An 18708-nucleotide genomic window follows, 5' to 3' on the forward strand; every position below is an offset into this window, starting at 1 on the left:
AGTACAAATGGGAATCTGTTTTCTACTTTCAGACAAACTTGATCAATAATGATGAAGGTGGGTTCTAAAAATATTCATGGTTCTTTGATTTACATAAAAAAATAAAAGCAGAAACAAATAAAGGGGTTCTTCAAGGTCAGATCTATCATGAAATTAGCAGACATAACACATAGTTGATTAGTATCCAATGTACTAAAACTTTAAAAGAAAGAAATTAAATAATGCTAAAATGATTAATCTGTTTATTTCTTGACTAGTTTGGAGAAAATTACAACTAAGATGGTCAACCATTTGACTGTTTATACAAGAGACAAAACATTTTCTGGTTGCTTTACTAGCAACCAGAAAATGCACAGGATATCCTGGGTGGAGCTGCTACAAACACAGGAGGTCGATTCAGACCTGTGTAACCAGCACACAACCAGGGTGCAGCGGCCACACGTGGGGCCTGTTTTTCACCTGTATTAGGTTTCCCCAGCCTCCGGGGTGGATTTTAAAATGGGGTTTACTGGCGTAAAACCTTAAACCCCGACAGAATTATCCCAATCTATGAAAGAGGGTGTCATCAGTGATAGAGAAGTTGAAACGCTTTCTTGTTAATCCACATCCTCTTGAAATTCAAATGCATACTGTACTATCTATCTGTCTGTCTGTCCGTCCGTCCGTCTGTCTCTATATATATGATCTCTATTGGTCTAAGAGATTCATAATTTTCAGCCATTTTTTCACTTTTCTTAAATACTTTGATTCAGTCATCCACTTTAATTTAATTGCAATTAAATTTTCATTCCTGTAGTTATCCGACTTAAATGTTAAGTTTACTTTGTATCTTACATGAGCTTTTTTTTCCAATGAAAATTTAAGTCTTTAGCTTTTTTGAGTGCAGTCTATAATGCAAAACATGAAATTTATGAAGCAAACTCAAGAGACAAAGTAATATAGTAGTAACCAAGCTAAGCTAAGTTTTTGAGTTATGTTGCTAACAAATAAATGTTCTGCCTTGGCGTACGCAGTGAGGGAATCAGTGCTAGTTTTGGGCTCTTCACCTGCTTGATCAGAGCTAATCAATCAGAAGGAAAGTGGTCATTATCAATGCACAATATTTACTGTGCTTTTTGCTTTGACAAATCATCTGCAATATTACTATCTAATTTCTGCAAAGTTGGTTACTCTAAATTGCCCATAGGAGTGAGTGTGAGCGTGAGTGCTTGTTTGTCTCTGTGTGGCCCTGCGATGGACTGGCCAGGGTGTACGTGCCTTTCGCCCAAAGACTGCTGGGATAGGCTCCAGCTTCCCTGCGACCCTGAATTGGATTAAGCAGTTAGGAAAATGAATGAATGGATGAATTTCTGCAAAGTCTGTTCCTCACTTCATTTTAAAAATAATTAATTATTCGGAACTTTGCACAATTTGATAAGAAGTAGGAAATCAACTGTTATTTCCTCATCAGATAAATAACTGAATCCCTGTTTAAAATAAATATGTTTTCATGTACTTTAGTATAGTTGTAAATCAGCTTATATGTTAGACAGAATTAGGAAATATAGAAACAACGCTTTAAGAATGTGCAAACAACTCAAAATGACCCTGGGTTTTTCATGACTGGACACAAATGTGTAATGGGCCATCAAGAAAAGGCTGGTATGTTAACTCCATCCCAGCAGAGAACTGATATTCTCTGCAAGAACATGGAAGTATTTGCAACATAATAAGATGAAAAGTATCAGATTACAAGGTAAAGATCCACTATCGTATGACTGATTTGTACTGTTGTGCTTACAAAACTAGCAATGTACATAAACAACCAGTCAAAAGTTTGGACTCACTTTTCTATTTGATTTAATTGGAAAGTTTGTCTATACTTGACTGGCACATTGTGCAAGAAGAAATGATAATTATGTTGTGGTATGTAAGCAAAACAATAAAAGTAATAGTGATAAAAAAAAGAAAAAAAACAACAAGTAATTGAATAGTAATAGGGCAATTGTTAAGTTAATGTCCATAATAACCATAATACAGTGAGTTGTTTAATGAGAAGTGACCAGCAGAGGGCGCTGTTATACAACACTACGGTGTTTAAACGCCAATCTGTCTTTGTCTCTACTTTGCTCCTGTGGTTTCCTGCACTAATGTATCAACAAAGCACGTTTTACTTAATGCAATGACAGACCCCAGCATTGACTTATCATGTTTTATTAAGCATCAGTCAGTAAAAGAAGGAATTGGCTTCAAAACTGCTCATTGTAGATATTTTCCTACAGCTTTTTAAATGATATTTACAGGTTCTGTGTCAAGGTTTTATAGCGCTACATGCTTTGAAAAACTGAAAACCACACACACAATGTTCTACAAATTCAACTGGTACAAAGTATGAAACTTTACAAAACAAACATTTCCCAGACACAGTAAGGGCAGCGCACGAAGCCATGTGAGTTGAACAGAGTGATTGTTCCTCTGAAGGAGAGAAGATCCAGAAAATTAAATTATATTTCTGTATTTGGCTTGAACCTCTTGTGTGAAACATTGTACTGAAAGAAAATAGTTTCTCAATGATGTTCTAATTTGTGCTTTTTGAAGACTGTACTCCAACCAATATGTGCCTTTGTATGTTGAGATTTGAATGGTCTCATGAGAGCAGAATATTTGGTCAAGAAAATCAATAAAGTGCAGTTCAGAAAAAAAGATATATATATATATAAAAAGCAATAAAGACATTGTTGACATTCATTCAACACTGAAACGAGTTGTTTTTGTTAAAATAGACTATGGCTTGTTTGGAGGAAAGTTGACTGTGATTAGAGGCTCATTTCAAACATTAGTCGTTTACTGCATGTCGGACTGTTGTGTGATGAATGCTAATGAACTTCTTCTTCTTCACTGTGTTCCACACCCTCCCTTTTCTATCTATCTAGTCTTTTCTTCTGCTTCTAACACCTTCAACAGAGAAAGTCATATGACTGTTTGTCAGTTTGACATTTTTATTTAATTACCATGCAGCGTTAAGGGCTGGGCTGCAAAATAAATCCCACACACCAATGACTGTATGGTTGCCAGTGAGCTTCCCTTTTGCCAGATAATTTTGTTTCAAAGTTTGTTCCTCAGAGCTGCATGACTCAATTTTATTGAAGACATTCCTGTAATTGAGCCTTTCCTGCAGACCCATAGTCTTTGCATGCCTGGGATGATATTTATAGAATGTGAGAATTGAACACATCCTCAAAAAGATACCTCATCTCAGCTTTGCACTGACACACAGCAAGAAAAAAAAAAACCAACGAACATAGGATTCAAGCAAAAATCTGGGCAGTCTAATGGAAAAATGCAGCTCAACCTGGCAGTGTAACTTTGTTTGTTATTGACAGACTGCAAAGATGATAATTATGCCAGATCAATAGACTTTTATGTCTGACCACAAAAGCAGAGCGACGTTAAGATTCTGATCGGGATGACCACAGTGTGGTTGTTGAGGAGGTCTTTGAGCAGAAGTTGGATGGGAAGTTGAGAAGCAGAGTGCTGCAGCCATCATTCGGGACGTCAGTTCTAATCAAGCTGACAGCTCTGATGCACATCTCTCCCTGTCACACACCATTTGTTCCCTTTCCATTTGCATCTCAAGTTCCCATCCTGCAGGAAGGGTTAGCCGAAGTGTTCATAATTCAAATCTGAGGTAGCACCTCAGGTTCAGCCTTGCGTATTCATGCTCTGCCTGTATTTTTGCAATTTTCTGAGATGTGCATTTGTTTCTGTGAGGACAAACGGAGTGAATTAAAGTAATGATGGAGCACTCTGATTGAGAGACCCACAATCCAGTTCTCTGTTGATATAATTTTACCAGACCACACCACACTGAAGACACAAAGGAGCAGAGAACAGCTGAGATGAATGAATAAATATGTTTTTACAAATTAGGTTACTTGCATGCATCAAATGTGAGCCATCCAGTCATCTCAACCATCACCATGGAAACAGTGGTCGTTCAGTCTGCTGAGTGTATGTCTGCACCTGTTTGTTTTGTGGACTGGGCCTTTCTCATGTAAATGTTTGGTGCATTTTAAGTGCACAGAAAATATTACAGAGGAAAGGGCTGTGAAACCAAATATACCAGAGTGCCAGCATGAAGACCAAATTCCCTTTGTGTGCTTCACAGTTACCTTATTTCTTATTTGGATTCCACTTGGTCAGATTCATTGTGCAGGGTAGTTTGTTAAAAGCAAAGGCACAGAAATATCTAACTCACATAATGTCTAATGGCTGCAAAGAACCATGGACAGGAAATGATTTATTTTTATTTAAGCTCAATGTTTTAGTGCTAAAAAAGTTGCTTTGTATTACGCTTGCATGATACGTTAAGAAATAAAGTTGATAAGAGAGAGTATGAGAGCACCAGATGATCAGACTGGGTGTTGGAAATCATGTGCACAAAAAGAGCAAGATACAGAATAATTGTTGAACTAAAGTGGCATGCACTGTATCTCCTTCCTGTTTGTGTGCCTGAGTGGCAAGCTGCACAAAGCTCCATGATATCTAATGTTTTAAAGAGATGTCGTGTGGACTTAAATGAGCAATATGTTTCTGGATTCTGTGAAAAGGACCATTTGCCAAGAACCAAAGCGCAGGAAAGTTTTTGAAACAGAAAGATAAAGTGCTATTTTCCCTTCTTTCCTATCTCCCTACTTCTTCATCTTCACCTTCTTACCCCCCCGTTTTCTTCTTTTTTTTGTTTTGGATCCTCCATCAAAGCTGTTTTCTTTGGAGGCCAGCGTGTGTTTGTCCCAAATGAGCAAGTATGGCTCCCTGAAATACGTCAGATTCTCTTGTTAGGAAAGGGAATGCTCAAACATCTTGATAAAATATCAAAATGTACTATCATGTGTATAAGCTATGAGAAAGAACTATTCTTTGGTTCTTTACATTGCACAAAAGACAGAGGGACAGGCTTTTATAGGGCAAAAGTAGCAAACAATATAAATATATCTACTACAGAATATAATCTATTATAATGCAGCACATACGGTGCATTAAAATGCAAAACTATGAGGCTAACACAATATATTTGTCTAAGCGTCTTTCTTGTTTTTTTTTTTTTTTTTTTAGAAAATATCTTAAAAATATAAATTATTTTGATTCTTGTACCATAAATGTGTATTTTTTATAGGAGGTCTACTTCTGTGGATATATGTGAACAATATTTATGCTTCTACAAAACTGGAGGTCAACAGCAAATCTTTTGGATTTTCACTGCTGTTTTTCCAGCTATTGAGATGCTCTTCGGTAATTTTATGCAAATTTCAGTTGAGCCACTACAACAATAACAACAATGCTTTTGAGAAAGTTTTCACCTGTGATAACACCGATTTTAGGGACACACACACACGCGCACACAAACATTTAGAGACAAAAATAAGTACAAGAACAAGAGTCATACACTTTTGCTCTGTTTGCAATAAAAGCATTGATCGCATTGAGGTGCTCTGTCTTGCCAGCAGTCGGGCACAATGGGAACAAGAAGGAAAATGATGGTGCAGCCTCACAGTGTTTTTCTGTGTTGTCTACAGATAATCTGTGCAGTAAAAAGTCAACAGACACTCCTATTGAACAGAAATAGACTGAAACTCCAGATTCTGCTAAATGTAACTCTTAAGACAAGAGACCACTAATACTAAATAACAATAAATACAATATTTTTTAAAGATAATTATTGCACAAACACTCACACACACACACACACACACACACACACGCGTATGAATGCGTTATCTTCCTGTCTGCCTCTGGCTTTCTCTTTTCATACAAACATAAAACATTGTAGACAACATGAACTAAGGCCAGTTTTGGAGGAGGGAGTTAAAGGAAGCAAACTACAAATTTTCAAACCTTCTGCTTTGTAATAAACACTGTATATAATATACACTGTAGGGAATGAACAATACACCCCCTTCATACTGCAATATAGTTACTTGAAATATCTCTCCTGAATGTGCCTTGTTTCAATGCCCTTTGTGGTTTGCTACTGATTTGAAAGGCTTTGCTGCAGTGGCTTTAAAGTGGTATCCAGGGACTTCAGAAAAGTAGGTTCTTGCTTATAAAAACGATACTGTGCCCCTACAGCTAGATTGAAATGATTAGATTGTGATCTGGCCTAAAAAAAAAAAAAAGTGTATAAATTGTAAAAATCCCCACATTGCATTCCTTTTATTCCATTTTGAGAGTCCACTAATTGATTTAATGAGGAGTCACTGGTAAGGAAAGTATGAGAGCACAAGACAAAATTCTCTCCCATCATCCACAGCTAATGAAAATTCATGAGAGAAGCATCGTGTTTTATTTTGTCAAATGTTCCTGCAAATGTTCTCAGTAGTTTTTTTGGGAAGTTGTGCTTCTCACTCTCCATCTACACTTCTGCTTGTTCTCTCTACAGTCCATTTCTTTACAGTAACTCTAAGAGTTAGAGTGACTCTTCTCTCCCTGAAGTGGCTGCAGCTCCTGGACCACATGGTTCTCCTGCCCCTCTAATGGCAGTGTGCTATTTCCCAGTTTCCTCGAAAGGCCCTCCATGTGGTTGGGACCCTGCTGTAAGCTGGAGCGATGGCCAAACTTTGGGCTGGCTTTCTCCAAGAGTCTTTGTGTTGCATTGGCGCCTGAACCGTCGTGTGGATGCTCCTCTTCATCTGTATCAGCATCAATGAACTTACTGATGGATGCATCATGGAATGTGAAGTTGCTGGGCTGTATGTTCTCTGGGCTCTTGCTGGGGGTCCTGCTACTGGCAGTTGTGTAGATAGATGCCTCAGGGCTTTGTACTGATGAGCTGTCAGAAAGGACCCCTGTCCCTGTGTCCTCACCACCTCTTACGCTGACCTTAAGTGAGTGGCTCTTGAGTGGATTGTTAAGGCGCAGTCCTCTGGGGCTTTCAGTATATGGGTTAAACTTGGTGCCTTCCACCGTCAGGGGTGCAGTAGTGCCATGTGATCCTTCATGTTCATTTTCCAGGGTGGGCTCCAGGCTGGGGTTGGTACTGACCCTCCCTGTCACGTTGCTGCCAGGGCTGTAGCAAAAGCGAACACTTTCAGGAAAGTCAGTGGCACAGCTGATGAAGCTGTCAATGCTGGACATACTCTTCATGTCTGTCACAGCCTCCACTGTACCTGAGACCACTTCAGTCGAGATATTTCCCATTTCAATTTCAGCTTTCTGTCTGCACGCTTTGGAGTGGGGCCCCTTCTCTTTGCTGTTGCTGGATTGTGACTGGGTCTTGGCCATCTTGTTGTATAACTCCTCCAGCTTCTGTGCACTGAGATGCTGAGGGCTAGTTGAGGGCTTAGCATACTCTTGATAGCTTGACTCAAGGATCTTAGAGGGGCTGCTGGGGTTAACTGGTGACCTGTGCCTGGGGGTTCCCCTTAATGGAGACACATGATTATCATGCATCTTCTCTTTCTTGTCATCCGATTTTTCCACCATTACATCCATGAGCTCCACATTGCGGCCAAATGCGTCTTTAATGTTCATAGAGACAATGCTACCATTTCTCTTCGCCCTCTCCAGAGCCTCCCGTCTTTTGATGGCTTTCTCCTGCCTCTTTTGTTCTTTGTAGAATTCAGAGAAGTTATTCACAATGATGGGGATGGGTAAGGCTATCACCAGCACTCCTGCAATGCAACATAAACCCCCAACTATTTTTCCCAGCAGAGTTTTTGGGTAAATATCTCCATAACCCACAGTGGTCATTGTGATAGTAGCCCACCAGAAGGAGGCTGGGATACTTTTAAATTTCGTGTCTTCTTCGTCTTTCTCAGCGAAAAACACTAGACTGGAGAATATCATGATGCCCATGGCCAAAAAGAGGATAAGCAGGCCGAGCTCATTGTAGCTCCTCCTCAGAGTGAAGCCCAGAGACTGGAGACCAGTAGAGTGACGAGCCAGCTTGAGAATACGCAAAATCCTCATGATACGGAAAATCTGAACCACCCTGCGGACATTTTGAAATTGCAGCACACTCTTGTTGGATTCTGTCAGGAAAATGGTGACATAGTAGGGTAGGATAGCCAACAGGTCAATGATGTTTAGGGGACCCTTAAAGAACTTCCATTTGTTGGGAGAAGAAAGAAAGCGAAGCAGATACTCCATGGTAAACCAGGCAATACACACAGCTTCAACGTGGGCCAGTTGTGGGTTGTCTGTCGCTTGACCAAATTCATCCGTGTCCTGCAGCTCTGGGAGGGTGTTCAGAGACAAGGCAATGGTGGACAACACAATGAAGAGGATGGAGATAATCGCCAGGATCTGCAAAAAAAGAAGCAGAAGATATTTTTAAATAAGTAGCAAATAATATTGAGGAAATAAAGGGCTCATCAGTCCTATTTGGGTCTTTAGTTCAGCCTGAAATTACTTAAAAAATTGTGGATAAATCGTCATGGTAATTTTAACAAACATTTGCTTCCCTAGAAAAGTGGATTTAGGTAATCCCCCTGACTTTCCTTGTAACTTTATGATACATTTGTCATGTAGAGTTTCAAGCTAATTAACTCAGCAACAGTCTGGTACAGATTAATATTTTTCATCATCAGATCAAATTTTAAATAGTCTATATTACAACAAAGTTGCTTCAAACTGAGCGATGTATTCACTTGTGTTCAGTGTGTGTATGTGTGGGTGTGTGCTTTGGACTTGTTTAATTCGTTTTTATATGATAAGTTTCAGTTTGTTCATGTAATATTTGGTGAGAATTCAAAATCCTTCTTTTTACATAGAAAACCCACAACTGCCTCGCACTGTACTGTCTGTAAGGTCTCAGCTTTCCACATCACCCCACTGTCCTGGTGGTTTTCAGAATTTCTGAGGCTTGAATGGGAAGTAAGTTCTATAGGCTCCTCTCCTGTGATACAACATCTGATTTTGGGGATCTGATGAAGACAGGGGGAACATGACTCCAGTGTGTATAGGCGTATGGATGTGTGTATATATAAGTGGGTGTGTATGTGTGCTTATGTACATGCAAATGTATGTAGGTTGTTCTCTTTCTCATTCTTTCTTTTTTCTTTCTCTCTCTTTTTTTCTCTACAAGTTTTTTACTGTTTTCTTTTCTTTTCGGTTCTCTTTCTGTCCCTCTTCTGTCCTCTCCGGTCCGGTCCAGCAGTACAAACTTTGTAATACAAACAATTATGGAAAATAAATAGAAAAATAAACTTAAAATCCAGAATATCAAGGGGAGCATTATATCTGTGATGCTTCCCTTGGCAAAGTAAATTTGCCCAGCAGAACACAGCATCCAGAAAATCCATTTTGCCTGCTTAAATGCTGGACAAAAAAAATAGACATAAAAAAAAGAAAAAAAGAAAGTGTCTGTGGTAAAGCTAAGTTTTATACTCAACCTTTTCAAGTAACTTTAATTAAATTAACTGATTTCTCTGATTGTTTCAACACTTAGTCTTGTTTTGAGTATTATACAGATTTTCTATATGAATGTATTAATTGTTTTTGTGCTTTTTAGATATATTGACTTTACTGATGAAGTTTAGCTGAGTGGAGGTAATTATCAAATTCTGGTCCTTTACCAGACTATCCGGAGATTTGGATAAATAAAACCATTAACAAAAAATAAAACAGAGTGGGAGCATCTTATTCTCCTGCCTGCGAAAAACAGCTAAAACGTTAGCGTTTGGCTAAAGGCACTGCTGTGTACTTTGAATACAGCCTCACTGAAAATCTGAAATGGCTTTAAATAAACTTCCTGCTCACATTTATGATTTACTTTAAAGTTTGTTGCCAAGTTTGTCACGTGAAAAATCAAATTATTGCCAGGACATGCACACTAGGAAGGAATGGATAGCTTCAGGCTAATTGTTTAATCTAGAGCTGAAGCAGTAAACTGATGCAAATGGATGATGGCTACTGTAACTGAAGCAAATAAAAGGTTTTTATGTTTAGAAGGATGCACTGAAGCTCTTTGTGTGGAGGTCATTTAGTCTTTGATGTAGCTGATATCACATTTTCATTTCTAGAATTTAAAACCTAATTAATTACAATCTGTATTTCTGCAACACAGATTATGTTGCATATATTTTCTTCTTTGTAATGACAGTGTCAGTAGATATGGCTGCAGCTAAAAATGACAGTGGAGCTGAAGTTAGAGATGTCCCTGAACTATATACTGAAAGTCATGACGCTCCATGAAGCAAAAAACAGTGCTTTAACAGTGTCAGGGAAAGGTCAGTCCCCTGAGAAATTCATTTTCGAAGTGACATAGGGGTTCAGCTGTATCGGTAACATTAAACAGCGTTTCAGAAGTGCTAAAATATCTCGACGAGAGGCTTTTTTTTTTCATTGTACCTTTATAACACACGGCACATTTAACTTTTCCAACTTTCATACCAGAATTTCAGAGGAAACGGGGTCAGGGCTAATGTGATGCCATGAGCAGATGTTTTATTTTCCTTTAAGTTTCTTGTCCTATTATCCTTCTTCACTACAACCTCGCAATGCCAGAAACACACAACTGTTTCACAAACCACGCCATGGATATCCTGTGAGCCTGGCTGGAAGGGTGAGGAAGGCCTCTGGAGAATTTAGCGACCTGCTAATGATATAATCTGCTGAGTACAACGGGGTCTGGCAACAGTGCTGGGGATTAAGAAGACTGCTCACAGTTGTGGCTGTATGGGTGTGGCACGCCTATTATTCCTGTCTCACACTGTCACTGTGAAATCCAATACAAGGTCACTATGGAGGCTATGACCCAAGTGACTGGCAAGTAGGATTATTCCCTGGCATCAGTCAGCCCCCATAAGCTTTAATTAATGTTGACAGGTGATTGCTTGTACATCTACCTTGGCCTTTGAAAAGGGGCGGGGGCTAAGAAACACGGCACTAAGATAGTTCACATATGAGAGTAATATAAGCTACATATAAAAGTTCTGAACTGTATTTGAGGCTACCTGGAAAAAACCTGGCAACTCCCAAGAGACACAAAATAATGGATGGAAACTCAAGTATCACCTATTAGAGGTTGATTTTACGTCACTTAGCAATTCCACTCTGGAGAATAAAGCAGTGGAACATTGATTTAACTTTTAACAGCGAAGGGTAAATAATAGTTTTAATTTCAGAACTTTTTGAGGATATTTAGGTCTTTTAGCTTTTTGTAAAGTAATAAGTCTTGATTGGTAGAACGCAATTATACAGCATGTGCATTGATTGAACATAAACAACATCAGAGCCTCCCATCTAAACTGCTCTGTCTAATGGAAAATACACTCATCAGATCAAGGCTTATCTGGCTTGACCCACACACACACACACACACACACACACACACACACACACACACACACACACACACACACACACACACACACACACACACACACACACACACACACACACAGGCTGGAGTGCGGGTAATGCATCACGGCAATTTGAAGCAATAGACAGCACTGGAAACTGAGGCGTTTTGTGTAAAGGCTACACCTGAAGGATGACTAGCTTCATCAGTTTCTCACCTTTACTCACACTTTTATTCTCTTACCCCAATAGTAAATCAGCTGGGGTCAGCCGGAGAGGAAATTGGAGGAAAGTGATCTCACTAAAGAATTACACTTGTTCAAACGTGGACAGTGTACACAGTGACAAGTCTGTGACAAAAAGAAAATGAGGCAACTCCATCTGTGCTTTGCAAAAGAAATGACTAATAACCTTTCTTAACATTTAGCAGAACAAAGTGTGCTCTGGTTTTATGTCTGAGGGTGCCAAAGCTAGGCTGCACTGACTATAATGCAGAGGAATTAAGACACAGATCCACTGTTAAAGAGGGTTATGGTTGGTGTTGTATTACCTCATTAGCTCTTAATGACAAGCACTGGGGTCATGAGGGCAACCCGCCTCACTTCCAGTTTGCATAAACTGAAGATGAATCTTGAAGATGAAGTGCTGCCGCTTCTGCACAACAGAAATTTACACTCAGCTCTAAAAAATACATGCACACATGAGTGTACTTATTCATTCCCACCTCAGTAATTAGCTTCAAGCTTCTCTTTCCTAAAGGCCCAAAGAAGAAGGAAGCTGAATATTTAATATCTTCCCGAAGTGGAAGCTATCCTGCGCTGGAAAAGGTGGGCGTAAGTGGATCCTCACTGGGCCAAGACAGACTGCAGAGCCAGAGTGATAGCCTAGTTTTTATGCAGCTTTCCCCACACAAGGTTAGTTTGCCTGCATGTTTGACCAAGGACAAGATGGACATGGACGTTCCTTGGAGCGGTGTTGTCCCATCAAGGCTGGTAGTTTTGGGGTTCCACAGTGTCCAATAATAATAATAATAATAATAATAATAATAATAATAATAATAATAATAATAATAATAATAATAATAATAATAATAATAATATTCCCAAGGAGGATTGTTCTGTTAGGGCCGGTCCCAAGCCTGGATAAATGCAGAGGGTTGCATCAGGAAGGGCATCCGGTGTAAAACATGTGCCAATTCACCTGAGCAATAATTTGCCGTGGCGACAACTTCAAAGGGACAAACTGAAAGGGAAGCATTATTATTATTATTGTTATTATTATTATTATTATTATTATTATTATTATTATTATTATTATTATTATTATTATTATTATTATTATTATTATTCCTATTGCTAGACATTTTACCAAAAGGTAAGAACATTTCTGAGTCTATGATCTTTGAGAAGCTCATTTGCAATAATGCGAGCAGTCTGGGCAACAAGCAACATGCTGGTCAGATAAAGATTCAGCACACAAGTCACACTGTGATTTAGGTCTGAGAACAAATAATGTGAAGAACAAAGCGACATGGAAGCCACTAGAGCAGAGGGGTCAAACTCCAGTCTTGGAGGGCCGGTCTACCAACACAGCTGATTCAAATCTAATGGATCCAGCAGCTTCTTGTCAGCCAATTTTTGAATTTCGGTCAAAATTCAAATTCAATTGGAGCATGGAGACAACAAAAACCTGCAGGATAGCGGCCCTCCAGGACTGGAGTTTGACACCAGTGCACTAGAGAAATCCTCTTGTGCTATGCTTATGGGTTTTCCGTTGCATCACGCTGTGTGATACATTGTTTCACCTCTTCTAATGAGCTCGTTCTAACTGGCTTTGCCCTTTTTACTGCATGAGCTTAATCAATGGAAGGATTGTGTCAGAGTGACTCATATTTTATTTTCTTACACTATGTGTAAGGTGGGATCTCTATTCCTATTAAAATACTACTTTGGTGGCTTGCCATTAAATAGGGTTACACATATGTAGGCCTACGCCCTGACAGCTGAAACTTCAGACTTCCTCCAGACTTCAGAGGTTCTGCGTTCTACAGGTACTCCCTTTACAGAATACTGGGGCGTTATTTTTTGTTTGTCTTTAGCAACATCTGTGGAAAAGAAAGATGAGGTTACACTGCCAGTCAGCACAGTAAGATCCTTTTCCTCAGAAGTGGAAATGCTAGAAGCCTGTTGCTGCTACAAATACATTTTCACAGAGTTACACTCACCTTCTTGGGAAGTTTCACATGACCTCCGGTTCTCACCAGCCAAAAAATTACAGCCAGTGGATTACGCCTCTCCACTTTTAGTAATGTTCAAGTCTGTTTCTAAAGCTTTCCACACTCATTGACTTGTTTGTGAGACTCAAATCCAGACGAAACCTTTCACCTTCATAACTTCTTTTTAAAGATATTAAATAATTTCCTAAAGCAGTTTGGTTCAGAATGTTTAAGAAGTAAGATTTACTGAGAGGGGAATATCGTCTTATGATTTTATGCAGTGATGAAGATACTGCAGTTAAATGTTCACCAAAAGGTAGGAGCATGTCATGGAGCATAACAAAGTGGCTCACTAATGTGTTCTTACACAACAGGACAACAAAGAAATAAGCTGGATCAGGCCTTGGTGATTAGGACAATACCTGCTAATAGGATCAATTCATTCCAGGTTTTGGTGTTTTTGTGAGATCTGTTGACTACAGGAAAAATTGGGATGATCATTAGACGGTAAGGTCAGTAACAAAAAACGTGTAACACTGACGATATCACTTACTCTGTAGTGAGGATGTGAATTAATTTAGTCAAATGGGAATAATTCAAATGCCTCTTGTGTTGCTTCAGGTAACGTCTTTTAAAATTAGACTAACATACAATACCTGGGCAAACAAACAAACAAAAAACAAAACAAAACAAAACAAAACAAAACAAAACATAAAATAACATAACATAACATAACATAACATAACATAACATAACATAACATAACATAACATAACATAACATAACATAACATAACATAACATAACATAACATAACAACATAACATAACATAACATAACATAACATAACATAACATAACATAACATAACATAACATAACATAACATAACATAACATAACATAACATAACAACATAACATAACATAACATAACATAACATAACATAACATAACATAACATAACATAACATAACAACAAAACAAAACAAAAAAAAAAATCACCATCTCGATTTCACTAAGCAAAGAGGTATTAGCCTCTTATGGATACTTACTGCATGGGCAATCATCGTTCAGATGGCACCAAGTCAGTCCAAACTGAACAAGTCCAATGAGTAGTTTGTCATTTCTTAAACAACCATGTAGAAAGACATCCTATGGTTGTGAAAATACGTTACTGTGTTTAAGAAGAGTCACATCATTGGCATGCATTGGGCAGAGAAAACATCTAAGGACCTCGCAGAAACAGCTAAAATTTGGTTAAAAGCTGTCCAGTGCATTAATAATAACTGGCCAGGTAGCAAGGAACCATTGTCTTTGAGGAATAAGTTGGTCGGATTCCTGGATGATGACATGCGATCATCATCCAAACGTTTAGTGAAATCAATTAGAAGAAAAACAACAGTAGAACTCTGGGCTATGTCCTATAGGGAAAGTAAGAGCATTTCCACACAAACAACATAAAATGAACTCAAAAGAATGGGACTTAACAGCTATAAACCTTTAATCAGTGAGGCTAATCAGAGAAAAAGGCTCTAATTTGTTAGTGAGCATAATGATGGCAGTTTGGAGCAATGGAAGTCTGTTATGTGGTCTAATGAGTCTAGATTTACCCCATTCCAGAAACTCACCAACAAGTTAAAATAACAAAAATTATTTGGTGAAGTACTTATGAAAAGCTTTCAGCTTATGTTCAACCAGTTGCAACAGTGAAATCCTGCCTTTTTAGTTTTCATGGCCTCATATTGGAACATTTGTACAGGTTGGTTAATCCATGTCCAAGCCAGCAGACATTATGTGTGGGATGTCACAAGGTTCAATATTTAGACCAAAATTATCCATTATGTATAGAAGTGATATCTGTAAAATGTCCAATATCTTGAAATTTGTCATTTTTGCAGATGATATTTCTAATGACTGTTTACAGAGACGAATGAAGAAGGTGATAGTATAACTAGTTGAACTGTAAAATATGGCTTAATGTCAACAAGTTTATACAACAAGTATAACAAGTATAACAAGTATAATATAATATAATATAATATAATATAATATAATATAATATAATATAATATAATATAATATAATATAATATAATATAATATAATTTAATGTAATGCAATATAATATAATATAATATAATATAATATAATATAATATAATATAATATAATATAATATAATATAATATAATATAATATAATATAATATAGCATAATATCATAAAGCATAATATCATAAAACAGCAAGTCATTTCTTCTGATTACAAAATAAATAGTTACTTCTGATCACTCCAACTTCCATATAGGTCAAAAGCAATCAATGATTTTAAATGACCTTATATACGTAATATAAATGCCCCATAAGGTGTGTCTTTCCCATCTGTTCTCTAACCACACAGACAAAACTATTAAGCATCTCCCTAATTGACAAGACCCCCTGTATCACACACAGATGTGTTATCCCCCTCATCTGGGTTGTTTCACCTTGCCTAGCAACCTTCTATATCTCACCTCAGCCCACAGCATGAAGCCTGTTTATATCCAGTACTGTGGACTGAGGGGGAGACAGGGAGATGGATTACTGAGCTTGCGGCTATTCACAGGATGTGTCCTTTCAAAAGTGTGAAGGTGGTGCTAAAATGATGAGGCACAAAGGCACAATGCAGTAAGTGAGTGTGTAGTGATGTATGGTTTCCGGAAATCTATATGAGCTGTATCCAACATGGAAGTTGCTGTCATTTGCAAGACATTTTGAGCATAACATTAATATTCAGACCATTTAAGTTAGAATTAAGTGTATGATTTCAATGTTTGTCCTAAATAATAGGATTTTGGAATAAACATAATTTTAATGGATTTTTTTTTTTAAATTTTGTGAATAATTGTTAAGGGCTTCTATGTACCTTTGCCTCTCTATAGGCTCAGGGAATATGGATGCTAAGTTATGCTTGGCATAAAAAAAAAGGTGTGAGAACAAGAAAGGAAAAGGTGACAATGAAAAATGAGGACATGGGTGAGAAGGTGAAATAAGTGTGCTTCCCCCGGATGATGAACAAGTCATTGCCATACGGTCACTGTGTGAAAGTCAGTCCCTTCGGTCAAACATCTGTGCTCTCAGCCCCAGCCTTTTCCTTTGGGCAGATGGCCGCTTGGAAACATCTGGAAGACCTGTGTTGACAGATTTTTGCATAAAATCTCTTAAATATTTCTCATTTAACTCCATGCAGTCCCATATGGTCTTTAGTATACATATACCTGCTAAGTATGATGTTTATTAAACGTCTCAGAATTTGAGATAAGAGGGCGGAAAATTCATCCAATCACCTGCTTTATTGTATTTCCACAATCCTACAATGTCTCAAGCGTCAGGTTTCTGTTTCGGATATCTTTCAGCCATCACATAATTCTATATATAGATATTCTAATATTTCAGCAGGGGCTGAATAAACATAAGTTAACATGAGTGGCAGTGTTCTTCTCTCAGTCTCCATGTAAAAATAAAAAAAAATGTGTCAGATAAAGTTAAATATTCTGAACCTTTAATTAACTATATGTTGTTGCAGTCTGTTGACAATAAGATGAAGGCAAGGCCTCCAAACAGTCGTATAAACCTGCTGTCATAACCCTCAGTGAAGTTAACTTGAAGGTTATTCCTCAAGTCACACACACACACACACACACACACACACAGTCTGCATGGCTGAACTCCACTAATGGAATAAGTATGGTCTCCCTTGAGAAGTTCACTTCTGATAGGCAGTGGATGTTTTTGTGTGGGCCTGAAATGCTGCATACTGGTGAGACTCATGGCTCACAGCACACTCACATCTCCACGCCGTGAAGATACATCACGCCCAGCTGAAAATGACACATTCTCAAAAATCTGGCTTTGTTCTTGATGCTTTGTTTTGCAGGCTGGAGCTCCAGCTGTCTCTTGTTGCTATGGTCTTTGCTCACTCTGAAACTGGCAGCAGTGTTGGCAGCCGAATGGGAAAAAAAAAAAAAAAAAAAAAAAAAAAAATAAAAGAAAACCCAATCAAAGACAGTATTTATCATGCTGAATCATCATCGACTTTGTGAAAATGAACCATTTGGCTGCGTAGAGCACAAAAAAACCCAAATTCTATTTATTTTTAAATCTTTTATGAAGGTTGTTGTGATATTAATTACCCGAGAGAATGCGTGCCAGTCGAGAAAGTTACCAGGGTTTGCTGTAATTAATATGTCTGTCAGGTCAAGTCAGGTTTAATTGTAATTAGAGAAGGTAATCAACATCATGAGGAAAGAGAGATGCCCCGAAGAGAAGCTGTTTTAGATGCTACAGCCAGTAGTTGCTGGTGATTGTTGATCACACTTCGCAATAAAAGACACAAAATTTGCTTAATATATAAGTAACTAATGAGAAACTAATGAAGGACGAGCATGAGTTTGGAAGTTCATTCATGATTATCTAAGCTTTGTAGTTCTGTGAAATGTGATGAATTAGCGAACAATTAGTTTAAGATTACTTAGTCATCGGTAAGACATAAATTATAAATAATGAAGTGATGCTTCAGTACTCATAAAGAACTCAGTATGAGTTTTCACTTCACTTCAGCGGCCACAGAATGCTTAGGGAAGAACTGCAGAACTTTTTTTAGTCAAAATTAGTCAGAAATGTTGAAGCGAAGTTACCAAATAATTATGGAAATGAATGAATAAATAAATAGAATAACTCAGACAGCTTTACACACTTCTGTTGAAGACAAATAGCTCTCGTCCATCCCCAAATTGCTGTTTGCTTCACGCGACAGCAATCTGTGATGAAGCCAAATTGCATGAGAGAACTTTCAAAATGTTGATCAAAACCCTGCAAAATATCTGTCACCTTATTGGAAACATGAGGTTAAGAAAAGGTGCTCGGAGACATTTGTCAAGACTTGTGAGGAGACAAACAACCTGCAGTTAGAAGCTGAAAACAGTTTCTGTACATTAACCCTCTGATGAATGAATAATTAAAAAACAGTGATACAATTTTTCACATGCAACATTTCCCGTCTACAGACATTTACTCTTTTTTTGTCTTTAATATTATTTGACTTTTTATTTAGTTATTTGATGTATTCTATAGAAATATCTCCAAAATAATATTTTGCAAGATTTATATAATATAAATATTCTATAAAAATGGACTATTATTATTTTCTTGTCCTGTTTATCACAGAGGTAAAGTTGGTA

At 37.8% G+C, this 18708-nt stretch overlaps 1 protein-coding gene across 1 annotated transcript in view; it reads right to left on the reverse strand.

Moving 5' to 3' along the window:
* Window positions 1-6438: 6438 nt before the first annotated feature.
* The window catches only part of LOC306756858 (potassium voltage-gated channel subfamily B member 1-like), a gene marked incomplete at both ends in the record, with an annotated part of 38524 nt that continues 26254 nt past the window's right edge, over window positions 6439-18708 (reverse strand). Inside the window, one exon of the mRNA XM_079241757.1 lies at window positions 6439-8283. Coding sequence (XP_079097883.1) covers window positions 6439-8283 — 1845 coding nt within the window. The remainder of the gene's footprint in view (window positions 8284-18708) is intronic.

Source organism: Telmatherina bonti (genome assembly GCF_933228915.1).
Source record: "Telmatherina bonti genome assembly, chromosome: 6".
NCBI classification, from domain to species: Eukaryota; Metazoa; Chordata; class Actinopteri; order Atheriniformes; family Telmatherinidae; genus Telmatherina; species Telmatherina bonti.